At 35.1% G+C, this 19787-nt stretch overlaps 1 protein-coding gene across 1 annotated transcript in view; it reads right to left on the reverse strand.

The window, feature by feature from the left end:
* The window catches only part of LOC134541540 (uncharacterized), a 120155-nt gene that overhangs the window by 89025 nt on the left and 11343 nt on the right, over positions 1-19787 (reverse strand). The window contains exons 2-6 of the mRNA XM_063385058.1: positions 19487-19679; positions 12782-12842; positions 10284-10461; positions 3928-9849; positions 635-1000 (exon numbers count right to left, since the gene is read on the reverse strand). Of these exons, the coding sequence (XP_063241128.1) occupies positions 635-1000; positions 3928-9849; positions 10284-10461; positions 12782-12842; positions 19487-19679 (6720 nt within the window). The remainder of the gene's footprint in view (positions 1-634; positions 1001-3927; positions 9850-10283; positions 10462-12781; positions 12843-19486; positions 19680-19787) is intronic.

Raw genomic sequence — 19787 nt, forward strand, 5'->3', positions numbered from 1 at the left:
TAATGTCACTGTGTTAATTATTTAATTTACATATCTTTCTTTAATACATCATATTATAAATACTTACGTAATAGTAGCCTAATTTTATTTTTTACTGCTAGTATTTTTGAGCCGTATTAAATTAATTTATAACTTTTGTGAATATTCGTTATACTGTTCGAATCCATGTACGTACAACGATTCCGGGTACGGGTAATTGTGGATTCGAACCGTACCCAGAAATATCGGGTATTCGCACATCCCTACAGTTTAATCCACTAAAAGGTTTAAGATTGCATACAAGTAACATAATAAACAAACATGCAAATAACTAATCTGGTAAATTTTGAAGCAACCAACATAAATGTTATAATAATTTTCTTTGGACACGTAAACTGATTATATTATTTTTAATAGATAGATAATGTTGTTAAAGAACTAGATAATATAACAATTGTGTGCTGCTGTGCTGCACTCTTGACAGTTTTGAACACGCATTACTATTACTCGTATAATGATGTTCATAAAATGTTAGAAAATTATTTATTTTACTGAAAGTTAGTGAAAATAATTACAAAAAGAAATTAAAGCCAGGTTAAAGAGCCAAACAACTGATGGTGTTCAACATAGCTGCACAGAGCTGGTCTGACGTCACCTGGTCGGTGGTATGCGTTCCACGCAATCTTCCGGCAGCCGCTTCTTTCCAGGTCACTTGCTCCCCTCTCGTCCTGATCTTCCTCACCAGATGGCTTCCTCTGCACGGCCTGGCTTCGCCATCTTTCCTCGCACTCTTCACCTGCAGCTCTTGCCTGCGTGCTGCTTCCGCGCGGGCAGCGGCCACATCTGCGCCCGACAAGCTCGCGCGGACTTCCGCCGCTGCCTCCTCGCCTGCGGCTGTCACACCAGGCGGCTCTCTGCCGAACGGAGTTCCAAACGCGAGTCTCTTACGTGTGTTCCTCAAGGGCTGTATGGCAGATGGCACCGGCACACGACCTTCTTGGCCCGTATCCTTGTACGGAACCTATTATCGACAGGGCAACACGATAAAATAATAAGGATTTTATTCTGAAATAAAAATATTGTATGTAGTTACATAACAAAAAATTATCACACAGTTATCTTTTAAAATAATTATAACATATAGTAGAGCAATTTTTTTCATTAAAAATTTTAACTCTTCCAGTTTCCAATTACTTATTTTTGAGGGAAGTCCACAACAAAAAAAAAAAATTCAGTATAAACCACATCAAATAAGAATTTTATTGGTTACTGCTTCATAAAATACATAAGTCTACGTAAAGTAAATTGGTTACAGGAATATTATCTAGCCTTTCAAAAATTTACCAACAAACTACTTTTTAGTAGAATCATATAACCAAAGCCAATGGAAAATACTTTTGGAAAAAAAAAACTGTCTTTTGTTTCTCTAAAATTTTGGTTAACTTGCATTTTTAAAATCTGGGGATTAGAGGTGATATACCTCTTTAAAATAAATATATCACTGTGTAAGGTCTTGTGTGGGCCTAGTGGTTTGTTTGTGAAGCGCAACCCGGTAGGTCCCTGCACGCCATTGGCTGGCGATGCAAAACTGTGGCGTCGGCTAAGTGGCGGGGGAGGTGGTTCCTTGTGGAGAGAGTGTAGGGGAATTGGAAGGAGAGAGCCGAGAGAGCCGAGAGAGGAGGACGCATGGTGGACCCACGGTGGTACGACACACGCGATGCTCACTGTATAGTAGTGAAGTGAATAAAGGGATTGGAAACATGCCGTGCATCTATGATTTCATTCGTTTCTGTAGCTCCCGATAACTAGCACACCCCTCTCCCTTTTTCCAGTGAAGTTGGGGGCGGGCGGCAAACCAGGGGCGGTAGCATTGTGTTGAGGCACAGTGACCCGACAACGGCATGGAAGATCAGCCGTTACAACTGCTTCTTTTTTTTCCTTCAAAAAACTTACTTTCATTGCAACACAAAAAATAAATGCTAGATAATTTATTTAAATACAAATATATGCAGAAAAAATATGAACAAAATTCAAACCTACATTCCTTTTTAAAATCCCATCAATTTTATTTTTTATTTTATTTTTAAAAACTCGGATTTTCTTCATTAAACTAGTAAAATAAATTATGTTCATGTATATTTAAAAAATTTCAGAAAATTATTAGAATATTTTAATAAAGGCCTTACGAAACTGACAGGACTCCTTCAGAAACATATCTTATGCATGATTATTTTTTCAACAGAGCTTGATGTGGATGACAGCTTTGTCATTAGAAATGGAAACACACATCTTACATCATAAAGCACTGGTATTAGGGAAGAAATCAGGCTTGGCTTATGGCAAAGAACCATCCCAGGAGAGATTTTTGGAAACCATGAAAAAGTGAAATAAAAATACGTTAAACCGAAGAATTGTTTTTAAGAAATTCATATCACTAACTTATAAACAATCACAGTAATTAATACATAAAATGCTGGAAAAATTAATATATCATATTTACCCACAAATAGGTTGCAGATTTTATGCCAATCTTTTGTTTAATAAAATGTACTGTGACCCATATACAAAAATTTCCTTTTTGTTTTGGTTAAAAAAATTAACACTGCACTGTTATGGTTGACTATAAGTTTAAATAACTAGCCTGTGTTGGTTTTTGATAAATATGTCAGGAGTAAATATAAATTGTTTAATTAAAATATCTCAGCATTGAGTATAAAGCATTATGAACTACATTAAGCTACGTCTGCCGCCTGTCAGCCGGCTACCCTGGTGGACACCGGTAAGTCATGTATGTGGCTGTCTGCCGTCAGGCTATGGTGCTCGGCAAGAGGGAGAATCTAATAAACCAGCCGAGATAGAGAGAGAGAAAAAGGGGAAGGGAGTGCATGCATGTGTGTTTGAGTGCATGTGGCCATGCAGCAATTTTTATGGTTCTCCCTCCCTCTCTCATCGTTGTGAACTACAATTATCACGTCTATCTCAACAGGTTTTTGTGATATACCTGTGTCCAAAAATTGTTTTTGCATGAGATTTCCTACAATTTCTACTTACTGCAACATTTCATTCAGAACAAAACTGCTGTAAAGGGCATGCTTGTTTTTATAGACGAAACAGACAAAAAAATTGACAAGGAAATAGTCTGTGGTCTTTTTCTCTTTTGGGAAAGATGGGAACGGAAACATGGGTATTCTTTTACTTTGTATATTTTGTTAGATAGTGTTAGGAGGAGGGGGGAGGAAGTGCCATAAAGAATGAAGAGGGGAAAGACTAAGGACATCAGTGCAGTTTCTTATGCAGCAATAAACTGAGACATAGACCATGACCTCACTTGTATTCTACTGGAGACAGTTATATGGCGCGACTTACATTTGAGGGCGACCCTTATGGTGAAAATGTTAGATTTTTGCACAAAAATAAGGGTGCGACCGATACAATATGGCAACCCTTCTGCGGGTAAATACTGTACATATATAAACACTATAATATATAGAGGATGAATATATTAAGAGGCCCCATGGAACATATGTGAGAATAATGAGTAATTAAATGTAAAGATCTCACCTAGAGGAGGTACAGGAAATGTCCTCAGTTGACCTTGAGGCACGTGTGCAGAAGATACATGTTACGGAAAGCACAGGCGAGTACATCCTCTGCGATATGGCGTGGATAGCTGTGATAATGTTCTGGAGTTCTGAGTTCTGCACAGATGCTGCCTGAAGGTCACTGGTGGGCACTTTCCACACTCCCTTTATATAGGTTATTGTCACACTGTAATGTATTAGCTCAATCACTCATTCTTTTCACACATGTACCAAGAGGCCACTTTTAAGACACCCAGTACTATGTCAAAACTTCAACTAAAACACACAGGCAGTTCTTTGTAGTATCATAAAAGACAACTTAACATATAAGTATGACCCTGGTATGAAAAAAATGAGCCATACTTACTTTGAAAGTTGACTTTTTTGTAGCACTTTGTTGCTCATTATGATGTGAGCACAATGGAGGAGGCAAATCATCATGTCTCTTGGAAGATGTAATGCTCAGCCTAGTCTTGTACGTTCGTGACTTGGATGACCTCTTGGTAAGAAACCTGTCGTGGCTACCAAGTGCAAATTTGACAGGTGGCAGCACATCGCCAGCATCAGAACTCACGACAGGCCTCGGAGCTTCGAAACGATCACCCGAAGAATCAGGACCAGTCACATAACTTGAAGCCCAAAGTGGGACGTTCGAATCATCCATAAGCAAGGCTGTTGCTTGCTCGTTCACTTCTTGGGACAAGTTTATTTCAGATACAAATTCTGTTATCTCACACAAGTTCCTCGATTTTCCACATACCGGTTTCCCGTCATCCAAATATTTTGTACTGCACAAACTTTTATCAACTCCTTTACTCGTGCTTTTGTTGAGAACTAAACTGGCTGCAGTTTTCCCATGATCAAAATAAGACTGTGGTTTTATTGGTATAAAAGAATTTTTCGATCTCAAAACTGGACTGGAAGATGAATGAGTGTCTAAAGTACTATCCTCCTGTGTGTTGTACATTTTTACTGAGTTTCTTTGCAGCACAGGACTCTTTAAACCATTATTATCAATTTCAAATTTGTACATTGTATTAGATGTTTGACTGTGACTTTGCATGGCTTCAGACCCAAAAAAAAAGTCATGAACACTTGCAGCATCACAAACCACCCCAGAGGATACGTTGCTTCTAATATGTGGTTCTATTTTTCTAATAGCACTCTCACTGCCAAAGTCTACCTGAGGATCACTTACCAGATATTTTGAATTGTCTGTCAACAATGACTCTTTGGAAACTTCCACTGTTTTGGTTTTACCTATTGAAACGGCATCATTCAAAGTGCCTTCAACAAGAATGGAACCTTCAGAAATACTTGCTTTATTTCCGCTGGTTTCAGACAGCCCAAAGTATGCTGTTGGTACAAACCCAATTTCTTCCGAAAACAGTAATTTTGCTTTCTTCAAGGCTTCTTTAGAAACACTGGATTCTTTTCCACTAGCAGTAGAAAATCCATAATTTCCACATCTTTTCTCTGAGACACTATCAGGAAAGAGTGATTCTGCTTTTTTCAGAGCTTTTTTAGTAACATCCACTGGCTTTCCACTAGCTGTAGCGAAACCACATTTTTCAGATTTTGTCTCTGAGTTGCTCTCTTCCAAAAAGAGTGATTTTGCTTTCTGAATGGAGTGTTCAGAAACATTAATCTTCTTTCCACTTGCTGTAGAAAATCCACAGTTGGTTAGTCTAGGATCCAAATCACTTACTTCAGAAAAAATTACTTTTGCTTTCTTCGAAGCAACTTCAGAAGTAGGTACTACCTTTCCCTGTCCTGAAGATCCAGTCTCTGATATACCCTCTTCTAAAAAGAGTAATTTAGCTTTCTTCATGGCTTGATTAGGAACATCTACTTTCTTTTCACTAGCAGTAGAAAAACCATAACTTTCAGATTTGGTCGCTGACATGTTTTCTTCGGAAAAGAGTTTTTTGACTTTCTTCAAAGCTTTTTCAGACACTTCTACTTTCTTTCCACTAGCAGTAGAAAAACCACAATATTCTGATTTGGTCTCTGATGTGTTTTCTTCTGAAAAGAGTTTTTTGGCTTTCTTCAAAGCTCTTTCAGAAACATCTACTTTCTTTCCACTAGCTGTAGAGAATCCAAAATTTTTGGATCCTGTCTCTACCTTCTCCTCCAAAAAGAGTAATTTGGCTTTCTTCATTGAATGTTCACATGCATTTATTTTCTTTCCATTGGCAGAAGAGAATCCATGATTTGTTTCTATTGACTCAGAAACACTTTTTTCTGAAGAAAGTAATTTTGGTTTTTTGAATTCTTGCTTGGAAGCACCTCCTTTATTTCTAGTTGCATAAGACAGTCTGTGATTGTCAGATGTCTTTGAAATGTTCTCTTCTGAAAAGGGTAGTTCATCTTTCTTTAAAGCTTGTAGAGAAAAATCCATTTGCTTTTCACTAGTTGTACAGAATTCCAAATTTTCAACTCCTGACTCCAACATGCTTTCTTCTGAAAATAATAGTTTTGCTCTTTTCAAGGTTTGTTCAGAAAAATTCACTTTATTTCCACTAGCTGTTGAAAACAACAAGCTTTCCACCTTTGGCTTCAACATATTTTCTTCTGAAGAAAATGACTTGGCATTCTTTATTACTTTTTCTGAACTATCAATATTTTTTCCATTATCTTTACATGACACTACATTTCCTGCTTTGGGTTCTAAAATATTTTCTTCCAAAAGCAGCAACTGTGCTGTTTTCATAGCTTGTTCAGAAACAGTAACTTTCTTCCCACTAGCTGTTGTGAACCCACAGTTGAAAGCCCAAGTCTTTAACATATTGACTTCAGAAAAATTTGGCTTAGCTATCTCCATCAAAGGTTTAGAAATGCTTCCTTTTTCTTCATCAGATGCATAGTTTTCTTTAGGTGTATGCAGCATGCTTTCCCCTGAACAATTTAACATTGATTTTTTTACAGCTTGTACAGAAACACCCACATTTTCTCCGTTATCTGACTCCAACATTCTTTCTTCACAAAAGAGCATTTTTGCTTTATTCAGAGCTTCCTTGGAAACATCCGCTTTCTTCTCACTGACTGTAGAAAATAAACAATTCCTGGGTACATTTTCAGACACACTTTTCGACACAACTGAACATTTTTCATTCTTCTGTATACTACTCAAAAGACTTATTTGTGGTCTTTCACTGCATTTTAAATATTTACCAGCTTTTAAGTCCCCAATTGTATCATATGAAACCTCTAGTTTTTTCTCAATTGTTGAGACCAAATTCTTTGGCTGAAGTTTGAAAATTTCATCTTCCAGTATTAATGATAGTGATTTCTTAAATGCTTCTTTTGAAAAGTTTAATTTATTTCCACTCGCTGCGGAAAAACCACAATTGATGTCTTTATGTTTCAACATAAGTTCATTATCTCCAAAAGCAAATGCACCTGAATCCTCATTTTCTTTCTCAAATGGTGAAGAACATTGTACTGAAAGATTTTTTATACTCTTTACAACAGTGTCTGAAGCAAAGGAACAATTCACATTTTCTGAGCCCATTTTCATATCACTTTTAGTTATTTCTTTTGATATTTTGGTACAAGTTTCTAAAGGAATGTGCATGTTATTTGTCTTTGTTTCCAAATAAATGTTTTCCACATGTCCTGCAAAATCCCTAGAAACAGTTTCCTTTAAATTATTAATATCAATTCCAATTGAGGTGTCCAATTTAGATTCTACAAGAAATAATTCATCCATAGAATTCTTATAGGGTGAGGTGACATTTTCTTTTGTCAAGTTGATGTTTGTATTTTTAGGGGCTGAAAAAATATTTTCTTCTAAAAATACAGATTTTGCCTTTTCCACAGCCTGCTTAGAAACTTTTACCATTTTACCACTAGCCAATAGAAACCCAGTTGGAATAGTATTAGATTTTTCAAGTGCTTTCATGGAGTGGTTTATTGAATTGCTGTTCTTATTATCAGTTGAAAACATATTGCCAGTGAAATCATCAACAAAAGTAAAATTACTTTCTACCATTTTTTTCCTTCTTAAATCATTTTGTTCAGAATTCTTAATTGGAATATTTTCATCAATGCAAGCATTCTCTCTTACAGAAATAATTTCAGATATGTTATCTTCATTCATTCCTTCTGTGACAACACTTTCACGAGGCAACTTTGTTTCACCTTCATTCGACCTATTTTTCTCAATAAGTTCTGATGAGTCTTCAAAAAACTGATCAACAGTGTCAGAGTCCAACAAATTTGCATAGTTTTCTAAGCAAGAATCATTTGTACAACAATTCTTATTCGGATGATTCTCCTTACAAAGTGGTCCAACATTATTTCTACAATGGTTAATTTGTATTACACCTTTATCTTCCTGATCATGTGCCTTTTCATATTTTTCTCTTGATACTTTATCTCTACACTGCACACCTTGTTTCATCAACCCACTTTGCCAATGGCTAAAGTTTCCATTTTTCTTCAACTGTAAAAGTGCTTCCATAGTTTCACCAGCAGCAATTAACTGTGTGTCCGTAACATCCATTGCGGACATGTCATCTGTGCCAGAGAGCTTACTCTCAACTTCCATTGAAATATGTCTCTCTTTTAGTTTAGGTACTGGTTCCTCCAAATCAAGCATACTCATGACATCTGCGAAATATGAATCTTTCGATGCACCTTTCAATTTCAGACATTTAGACAAACACTCAGCACCCATCAAACCACACGAACAAATTTTGTCACAAATTGAAAGGGTTTTCACTGGTACTTTAACATCCACCGACTCCAAGCAAGGAGTCGCCGTTCTCTGGTTACATATCCGCTTCGCTAACTGGTCATGGAAATCTCCTGATTCTAGTGAAGTTTCAGATTCAATACAGACATCCCCATCTTCAATTCTCAAACGTTTGCTACGTGACGAAACTAGTATTGGGCTTTCTGATCCTGACTTATCATTAAGTTCACAAGCACTATCACTAACTGGCAAAACACTATGCTCAGTAGGAAAGTAGTGACAGTCAAAAGTATCACTCATTAAATTTTTCTTCATATGACTGCCTGTAGTTACTGAAGAATTAGAATCATTGAGTTTGCAAAACCTACTGAATGATACAAAATCACTTTTTGAATAACCACAAGAGCTATTTTCTAACCATTTCTTCTGTTCATTGGATGTTAAAACACTAGCTTTTACACCCAAAATTTCTCCATCCTCTAGAATCTGAGCTTCTTTCAACAAATCAGCTAGGTCCAATACAGAATTATGTGCAATCATCGATGTTTTAGCACTTGAACTATGAGCATAAATAAAACTTTTAAAATTATTTGAAATTCTTTTGATAGAATTAATTTTTGAACAGGGTGTCGAATTCTGTGGGCTTTCAAAATGTTCTTTGCTAGTCATCTCCTGGGCCACAATTTTACTCAACTCTTCAGGGAAAAAATTGGTATCACTTTCCTTAGCTTCAACATCTAAAAGTGAAGGAGTGTGTTCAACATCTGACACAAATTTGATTTTCTTTCTGTTCATTTCCTTGAAAGAATTAACTTTTTTATTTAAACTATTTAGAGGTGTAGATGTTCTACTCAACAAGAATTTCTTATTGGTAATTTTAGAAGTCTCAGGATTATCTTTAGGGTTACAATTTACGTTCACGCATATCATACTACTGGAACTCTCTGCAGATAGGTTTTTTAATGGGGAACTCTCAGTTGAACCCAAAATTTCGGTTGCCTGAAACACTTCATCCAGGGTACCAAATGACAAGTTATTGAAAAATTCCTGCGTGTTGCAGTCATTCAAAGGCAATTTATTTTGGGAGTCAATCTGTAAATTACTTACAGTTTCGCACACACCTTGTCTATCACAAACACATTCAGGTGCATCGACAACATGAATGAACTTGTTGGTTATATCAAGACTCATGTCCATGCGCTCCACTTCTGAGTCATTAATAAAATAATCAATTTCTTTCATGTCCGTATCAGGAGGATCAAAAAGTCTTCTAGCGATGACAAATTTGTCACCCTCTTTTAGGAAACTTCTTTCATCACCATGTTTTATTTGATCCTTCTTCAAATCTTCATCATCACTCAGAGAGCCATTAAGGCACTTATTTTGCTTGCACACCATGTCGTTAACGTCGTGTACCTGAGAAACACACTTTGAATGTATCTCATTGAGAACTGTCTCATTAGAAGATTGAACCAATGCATTATGACTTTCTTCCAAGTGTCTGGATGTAGATGCATCCAAGAAATTGCTGACATCAGACTGCTTGAAAATTGCACTTTGACCGACATCACAGGAGAGCAGAAAATCAGACTGTAAAAAAAAAATAATTCAAGAACCTATTAATTCATTACCTAAATACTTAATAATTAACTACCAACAATAACAATGACATTTTGTTATTTTAATTTAAAATTTTTATTTATAATTTTAAAATAGTAGATTTTCTACAGAGGTAAACCAGCACTTAAAAAAAATAGAATCAAAATTATTATTGAAAAAATATATTCAAATATTATAAATTGTAATATTCTATATTATGTAATACTTCATGACCTGGACACACATACCCTGCTAACAGTACCTAATTGAGAGTAATCAATATCACAGGATGTAGGCATGTTTTTTAAATATCCGTTTAAGCTACTTAGCAAAAAAATTATGACTAAAAAATAAATTGAAATTTCATGACAATAGTTACATGCTGAAATAAACACACATACAAATAAAGCCACTTTGTCACTCACGTTGTCTGCTGATGCTGTCTTCCTGCCACTAGAGTTGGCGTGTGTCCACGACTGATTGTGGGCGCGAGGGGTGGCCAGCGAACTTGTCCAAGAAACATCATCTTTAGAAAGCAATGGACCCAGACTTTCTGGAATTTCTCGGGAAGGCCCAGGTTTCGTCGAGAGGATCGGGCTAAAACTGAAGACAATCGCAGAGTTGAACCAAACATTTTGTAACCAAAACATGAAAAGTTTACGTCGCACTCAATAACATAAAAGAATATTTATCATAAATGAATACAATGCAACCAACGCAATTGTGTAGCTGTAAAATTATATGAATCATCCCACCGCATCATTGGTGATTAGCTTTTATCATGTATTGACATTTATATACAGCTGTGCGTAGATTCACAACCACTCTGGGGTCTCACTGTCAGACACCTAACTAGAGTAGGGGAATGACGGGGCATGTAACAAGAGCGCCGCATTTGGGAGGGCACTGAACTTGCAGATGAATTTTTACTGACAATATTTTACTTGAATACAGTATTGTAGTGTTAGAACAAAGAAAAAATGTTGGAGGGCAGATGAACTCGATTATATGTATTGAAAGATACATACATGTATATGTCAAATATTTAAAAGATAGTATTTTTCATGTACCATCCAACTTGCGATGGTATGGCAGTACATACCATTGAATTATGGTACTTACCTTCCAGAGCTCCCCACCCAACTTGGAAAGTCGACATTTCTCACCAACACCCCGCCCCAACCACGAATCTGAACTATCTTCAGCTGATCACAACCACAACCCAGTAGGCTCATTCACCCGGATCTATCTTTTCAAGTTTGTATCATTTCTGTTCGGTCAGTTAAGTCAGTTTCATTGTTTGCAATTATACAATCCCGAGAACTGTTAAAACTGTGTTTTTAATCATAAAACATGTAAAAACAAAACTGTCTGATGCATAATTAAAAAGAATAGCTACAAAATGAGAAAAAGAAATTCACCATTCTTGGTCCTTGTTATCATCTTATCTTAGTGTTAAAGACATGAAGAAAGAAGCTAAGTTATTGCTTATTTTGAAAAACAAATGTGTAATGTAACTTTCTTATTATATTTATTGTTATAGAAAAGTATTTAACTAGGGCCACATTTAGACCTAATACTTAATTTTACACAATTTTTATGGTCTATAGGCAAACAAAGGACACTTATTGTTTACTGCGTATGCCAGTTCCTGTCTGAAATATAGTTTTAATTCAACACTCTTTTATGCAATTAGGATGGAACTTGGCATTTTTGTTTGTTAAATTATTTTACTATTTATAGTATTTAAAGGTATTGCCTAATAACATCCTTGGAGAAGCAGTGCATAAATTGTTGCTGCTTGTATTTTTATTCATTGAGTAGACCTCATTTTGAGCGAGCAAGGTTATTTATTAAAACCCAGAACTAGTATGGATATAGAATAATCTAGACGTAACGGTTTAGTTGCCAGAACATAAAATTATTTTTTATGGAAATTGAAAATAGATGAAACGATCTATAATAGAACAAATAAACCTATAAATAGAAAATGTAAAAAAAAAAACATTTGCAGCCAAAGAATCCCGTAGATACGTTTTAATTCAAATTTCTGTGATGCAATTATTTTTTCCCATCCTTCAGATGATACACAGAGGTGGGTATAAAGGGCGGAGAGATCACGGGTGGAAGCTCCAGAGGGGCCAGAAGCAAACGGAAAGGGGTAGGAACACTTTTCTTGGCAGGACAGGATGGGAGTGGAATAGGTTGGATAAAGAGATGCTAGAGGTGAAAGATGCAAAGGATCTGAGGAGAATTCTATTAGAAAAAGGTGGTGGTGGGGGGGGGGGGGAAAGTGAGTGAAAAGTGAGGACTCCTTGCCACTGGCTGAAAGCCCAATTGCTAGCGTAATAGTCAATTCAATTTGTCATCAGATTAAGAGATTGTGTAAAATGTCCACATATAATACAGAAGATAACTTGAATAAAATATGTTATTCCTAATATTCCCACTATTCATCATAACCAAATATCCTGTTCTGTCTGTTAATTCAGCACACACACATTCTGATATAATTTGATAAACCTTTTCATTTTATTCACATCATTTATAATAAGTGTGAAAAAATATACTTAACATGCTTCTGTAAGATTGTCAATTAAATATCTTAAATTAATTCGGTATTTTTTATCTTGTACAAAAATGGAATGAAAATGAAATGACTGCAAATAAATATATTTATTTAACATCTAAGTTAAATAAAAAAATATTTTGAGTATAATTAATATGTGGTGGCTTATGAAGTATTGCCGGGAAGGGTTTTGGTTTAGAAGGTTGGTTTGGAAAGTAAAGTGGAAGATGAGTTTTTGCCCTGGGTGGATACTAGTCTAGTTACATACCTGCCCTCTGCGAGATGTACACTGATAGAAGACTGCTGAACAATATTGCAATTCATGAATGAGAGAACTGTCTCTTGAAAACTTACCATGAAATGCGAAAAGGTGAAGAACACAAAATTTCATTTGTAGAAGAGGCTTCAGTTGGATCTGTAACAAAATTTCAGAAATACTGGGGGAAAAAGCGTGTACATTTTCAAAGTGAAGAAGTGACAAAAACCACAAATATTTTTGCATAGTACTTAATATAAAATCTATAAAACCATTTTTGCTAGAAGCGCAGGCACAACAGGCCACTGATAACTGGTGATTACTTAACTTAGCAGCGTGCCCTCCACAAACAATATCACAAGAATCATCATTGTCATTTGCCCAGGAACATAATCAACAACTTGTATTGTAGATATTATCATTAGTTGAATTGTTTGAATGGTTAAAGCCTGGCTTCAAATGCCATACTGACTTTTTGGTTTTGGTTATTTTCTACCAACTCTATGTTTTCATGAAGAAATATTTTGGAAGTGGGACTGCAGAATTAAAGTTGCATGCTTTACCTAATGGTGGAAGACTACTCATGCAAGTAATTACAATGCAATTAGACAACTAAAAATTTGAATTGTGAATATTTGCCTGATTTTTACACATACAGATAACACGTAAATTATATTTGCCTTAAAAATTAACAACAAAACGTGATTTGGAATGTTTGGTTGTTGAACATTGGTAGAAAATGTAGTAAAACCAAAAATATGATGATGGGAAAATGCAACCACACAATGCGGTGAATGGAGCCAAAAGGCAATGTTTGAGGCTCCATGCTGGGCGCACAATACCTGGGAACATACTCTTGATGCTGTCAGAACAATTCCTTTAGAGGAATGACTTAAATCCGACAGATATTTGCTAAACCCTATTCTTGAACACGCACTAGCAGAATTATTTATCGGAATGACGTCACAAACTGTCTGAATTATTCCGCCACCTCCTTTGCTGGCAGAATCACAATCCCAGTAGAGATTAGAGATATTTTTTTAAAATTTTATTTGATGAAAATGGCGATTCCATTGAGGTTCAGAAATACTTTAAAATTGTGTGGATGGTTGATTTGGTTAGAATAGCTACATTTAAATTTTGTAAAATAGTGTGGATGGCTAAGTTATGTTAGGTTAGCTACATTTAAAGCCAGCAATAACTTAGTCACCTCGATAAATTTTATAATGTATATTCAGAAAAAAATATATGATGTGATACTGTAGGTACGCCTATTGCCGAGTCGTAGGTTATATTTGATTGAAATTTAATTTAATCCTAAAAGAAATAAAAGTTATTTAAATAAACTCATATGGGATAAGTATAATAATATATCAAATTTACTGCATTTAAAAATTGCAACACAAGAGTCGTTTTAACCTATGAAAATTGTGTGATATCGTGAGAAATAGCTTGTAAATGCATTAAAGTTTAAGGATATTACATTTGTTTCTGTGATTGGCAATGTCAAACAGTTTCTTAAATATTAATGAAAGTTATATTTGCAAATTTTTGTTACCTACTTAACATTTTACCCATATGAAAATTATGGAAATTTTCGCTGTGTAGAAATTTGAGATGTAATTTATTATGTTTTGTAATAAGTATCATTAGATTGTTTCCTTATAATATAAATTTTTTTCCACACTAAATATTGCCAAAAATGTGGCATGATTTGATTAGACAGTATTATTGTGGTGGGCTTATATAGACGATGCATATATATTCATAAAAAAGTATAGGGGAGACTGGGGATACATTGGACAATTTTGACTTATGATTTTTTTTTACACACTGTAACTAACTTTTCAATATGATTTAAGTATTATTCAATAGTTTAGACCCTCGGCAATTCATTTCAGCTAGAAAAAAATACCTCACATTCACAAGTACTATTTTGCAACAAAGAAATTGCAGAGAAGCATATTGTCCAAACTATCCCCGTATGCAGGGTTACAATGGACATTGAAAGGGGATAGTTTGGACAAATATTAAAAATGGTATGTGATTTCCACATTAATTTTAATTGACTTCAAACATAATGTTAAATATTAGCAAGGTTTATGTTAGGTATTGCACAGTCACTAACCTATAAATACAATTATTAGCATTGATAGCACATAACTTTTTAATTTTTTATGATAACTAACTTAAGTCAGTGAACTTAGTTAAACTTTTCCCTTTAAAGTAGTACTTTCCTCTTCGTTCCGACAGCAAAGGAAGTTTCTTGCAAATGTCTTCGAATACAACAACAGACTTGTCTTCTACTGCTGGATAAGCAAATGATATTCCTCGTCTTAGAAGAAACATTATTTCATACTCGAACATCGGTTTTATTACTGTCACAATACTACCAATTTTTCTTTTGCGCAAATTTCACTACAACAAAATCTGCCTCCTTCAGTTCAGAAACATCATCTTTGCCATTACTTTCTTCGGACTCTGACGAAGAAAACGGAGAATCCCCAGACTTGTCACACAATTTATCAACGTCTTCGGAACTCGAACTTGAAGATGTCATAAGAACTTTCTTCTTGACACTGGAACAGTTTTTTTTCTTCTCCAGATTCATCTTCTCAGGAGTGTCTGTAGCTATCATACATCTACCGCGTTTCCGTCCACGTGTTGATTGAACTCTAGGAGCTCCTTTTGGAATGGGTCTAACATCTTCTGGCAAGACAGCACCTATTGCCGCATAACTCGTAGCTATCGTTGCAGAGCTTGGAACATGAAATAAGGAACTTCTTTCTGCAACTTGGATGCTGGGTCCAGGGTTTTCTTCATTCATAACCAGGAGGGGACGATCAGACACTGCAGATGACAAGAAATCTTCATCTGAGAAGATATCTCTGTCAAATGGCACAATGCCAGAAACTCTGAAACCAGACTTAACATTTTGTGGAGTTGCTGCTCTGTCCCAAGCAGAACCACACAGTTTTGGGAGAGCGTAGTTAATGTTAAGTGTTGCATTTGGGTTGGAGTTCATCCAAGAGTTTACAGCCACACTGAAGAACTTTTTGAATGGACCAAATACACAACGATCCAGTGGCTGCAGCTTGTTAGATGTGTGGGGGGGAAGTGTCAGCACCACAATCCCATTTTACTTACAGAATTCTTAACTATGAACACTCAAGTGTGACTCATGATTATCCACTATGAGAAGCACTGGGCTCTCCTTGGTGCACCGTACATTGTCTTTGAAAAACTGTAAAACTTCTGCAAAATTGTCTGATGTCATCCAGCCCGATTTATGCACTAGACCAAGAGAACCAACTGGAGCCCCTGACATCATACGTGTTTCATCGTAGCGCACCAGAGGAAAAATCCATACTGGGGGCAGTGCATTACCATTGCCACAGATTATCCCCACCTGTGTGATAAGTTCCCCACGCTCCCGAGATGTGACTTGTCCCACCTGTTTGTGTCCTTTCTGCGCAATAATTTTCTCAGTACGAGGAACTGTTGTCACTCCAGTTTCATCTAAATTATAGATCTGATTTGGATGGAAGTTGTGCCTTTTGAGTACAGTTTCAAGTTTATCAAAGAATACACCCACAGTATGCCTGTTGAAAGCAGTCATTCTCGCCAAACTTGTCGCTTCTGGTGTTCGTATGGATAGGCTAGGTTGTCTTTTCATAAAAGCTGAGAACCAGTCTACACCAGCTTCTCCCTTCTCATCCCAAGTAGTTGGCACTAGCAAACCATTCTGTTTTGCATATTCATATGCCAGTCTTCTTTTAGTTTTTGGAGTAAGTCCATAAAACATTCCTGAGCACTTAACAAGATACCCAGCAAGTGATTTTTCCATTGAATCTGGAATAACTTGTCTATTTTTAAAGGAGCTGGTACATACCATGTTGGCAAGGCCACATTCTTTCACTTTTTGAACTAAATACCCCAAACGGGACTTCTTTACTCCATATCATGTGGCCGCAACACGCAGTGATGTACCACTTTCAAACACATCCTCGATTGCAGCTTTTGTGTCCCCTTCTCCTGACTGCCTTTCTGTTCGCCTTTTGTAATTCTGCACCATCTATTAGGAAACAATAAAATAGAGGTATATATTGCTAATATTTGTAGCAAATAACAGTGTGAATACAGTATGGCCACACAAAACAAAACATTGGTTAGACATGGGATACATTGAACATACGCGGGGATACATTGGATAGCTGTCCAATGTAACCCCCTGGTCTGTCCAATGTAACCCCATATGTCAATGTGAAACAAAAAATGGAATTTGTCAATAATCTAATTGAATTATTTCATTTTTGAATAATAACATTGTGTTATTTCAAATACTTTCAACAGAATTTAACATAAGATATAACTAAATTATTTTGTAATAAAGTATTTAAATCAGTATGACATACCTATGTAGTTTAAAATATTATAATGCTACTTTAAAAAACAAACAATTGTCTCTCACCTTGCCACTTGTCAAGCTAGGAAGCCATATTGGAGGTCAGCTGGTTTGGTAGGAAAAGAAACATAATATTCACAAGCAATGATACCAACCATAGCTTCATGGCAGCTAATTTTCCAATGTCCAATGTATCCCTGTGTCCAAACTAACTATCCCCGGTCTCCCCTACTTCTTCCAGAATTGAAATGCACTCCTAATAAGTCCATTTATATATTAATTTTGCTCAATTACAACTGATTCTGAAAATAAAGGTTATCCTATTCACCTCTCTCTATCTCACAAACCTAACCTACATTCCTGCCATGCCGGTAGACACAGGGGGCTGTCAATAGATAGGGCCTACAATGCTTTTATTGTACACTAAGAATTCTATACCAAAATCACATTGTCATTCACATTCAGAGCTGACTTATAGATAGATCATTTTTAGTAATGTGACTTGTGAACGATTGATCTTACTTTCTTAATATAATTATGTTCACTCGAAAAAACAATTAATTGTAGAGGAAACACTTAAAAAGGTTTTTTTAAATAAAGGTGCAAATCAAGAAATGTTACTCTGTCAGGTTGGAGTCTTTTTTCTTTTTAAATTGTGTTCATTTTAAAAAAAATGTTATTTTGCATATGCCTGTCTAATGTGTATATTTAAAATATTAAATAGGAAGCATAACTATTAAATAACGTGTAGCACCTAAATTTAAAGGAATCGGGAGACCTCATAAAGGTTTATAATTAAATAACAACATTAATGTTAATTTTTGTGTAACCATGTGTGTTTGAATGTATCAACTGATACTTCAAGGCACTAGTTAACTGTCCATTCCTGTTTGTGTATTTGCGTCAATTTGTGCGTATTGCATTATATGGGTATTTATGTATTTATGTAAATTAATATTAGGATTTTACAAGCCAAAGATGATTATGTATTGTGAAACAACTAGGTTAACCTAACATTGCTTTATACCACCAACACTACCCTCCATCTCTCATAAAATATTATAACAATCCTTAATATTTATGGCATTGAATATTTAGACACTAAAATACATGTTAGACAATATTTTATTAAAAGTTTAAATGTATTAAAATTTCCTAGATCCTGAACCCAGAGATTGCTAAGGAGTACCTAGATCCTGATATAGTTCGGGACAAAACTAAATTTCTTTGGTTTTAAGCTGTGTGGTTGGTAGTGTGAGAATCATTAGTGACTAATTTCAGAGAAAAAAATAAGGAATTATGTTTAACTTGGGTGTGAAATATCTGTTAACTTCTATACTTCTTGGGTAGACACATGTGGAAAATATCCTTGAAAACAACACACAAAAATAAAACCCCACACTAGTATTATTAAATAAACAGTACCTATGTCAGAAAAGGGTAGTTGCTGAAAGAAGATTTTTTGATAAATACATAGATTGTTTCACAGAATCCGCTATTGTAAAGAATGACGTACCAAATTTCTATCGCTATAGTTGCCAAGAAAGTGTTCATAAAAGTTATTATTTTGTAATGACTTGTAGCAATTATAAAAATAGGTAGATGTTCCTGTTCTTAATTGTGTATCCCGTTATATTTTAGGTAAAATAAAAAATAAATAAAACAGAACTGATTGTGTCTATGATGCGAACCTGTAGAATTACCAAAATAGTACCTATATTTGATTTTAAAAATATGTATTAAAGTTTGAGTAATTGTTCTGTGTAACATACAATTCTATTTTAATGTAAAATATTAAAATAAAGTAAGCAGTTGAATGTGTTTGTGATCTAAATTGTACCATACCTAACCAAAATATATTTTATTTTGAAAATTTGAATCATAAAGCTTTGTAATAAACTGAATACACTTAAAGGAACAATTACCCATAATCAATGTACACATTCACAAATGATTTTTTCAAACTAATAAACAATGCACAAAATTTATTTTCACACCTAGTAAACACAAAAGTTGACATGAGTTGGAGCAAAAAAGCAGAAACTATACACTAAAAAGAGATATTTTTAAATGATATGAGGAGTGTTTTTAAATTGTACTGAAACACATTAATATGTAAAAATTTTTGTAAATATTAATGTTCTCTTAGTACTTACAACAAGAAATAAAGTTGACTACATTACACGATAGTGATTTTTCCCCTGCACAAAAACATTTTTTTCTTCTTCATAGAATGGATTTTTTTTTCCCTCAAGTGTACAATTAAAACTAATTTTTAATTACTTATGCATTTACACACACAACTTCTCATCAAAAATTAAAAACTGTTTTCATGCTGTGTGTCACAATTTTCTTCATGCACACTGTTAAAAAATTTTAATAGGATGTGTAAACCTACCTTCCTGCTTCCTTGGAGTCACGTTGGGAAACAAATCATCCAAGTTCAGGTCACTCAATTTTGTGTGTGTTATTTCCTTCTTCATTCCAATCAATGGGGTTTTGAACACTGGACTAGCAGGAAAGATGTCTAAACTGGAATCACTCTCACTTTCATCCAAGTCTTCATATTTTTTATCATTTTCTTCATGCCTCTGTACCAAAAATCAGAAGGGAAAAATCTAGCATTTTAGGATATGATGTAGCCTTAGATAGAAGTAGAAAATGCAGGATAGCAGGGTGCATTCTTTTCTTTGATATGG

This window comes from Bacillus rossius, chromosome 1 (assembly GCF_032445375.1).
Source record: "Bacillus rossius redtenbacheri isolate Brsri chromosome 1, Brsri_v3, whole genome shotgun sequence".
Lineage (NCBI taxonomy): Eukaryota > Metazoa > Arthropoda > Insecta > Phasmatodea > Bacillidae > Bacillus > Bacillus rossius.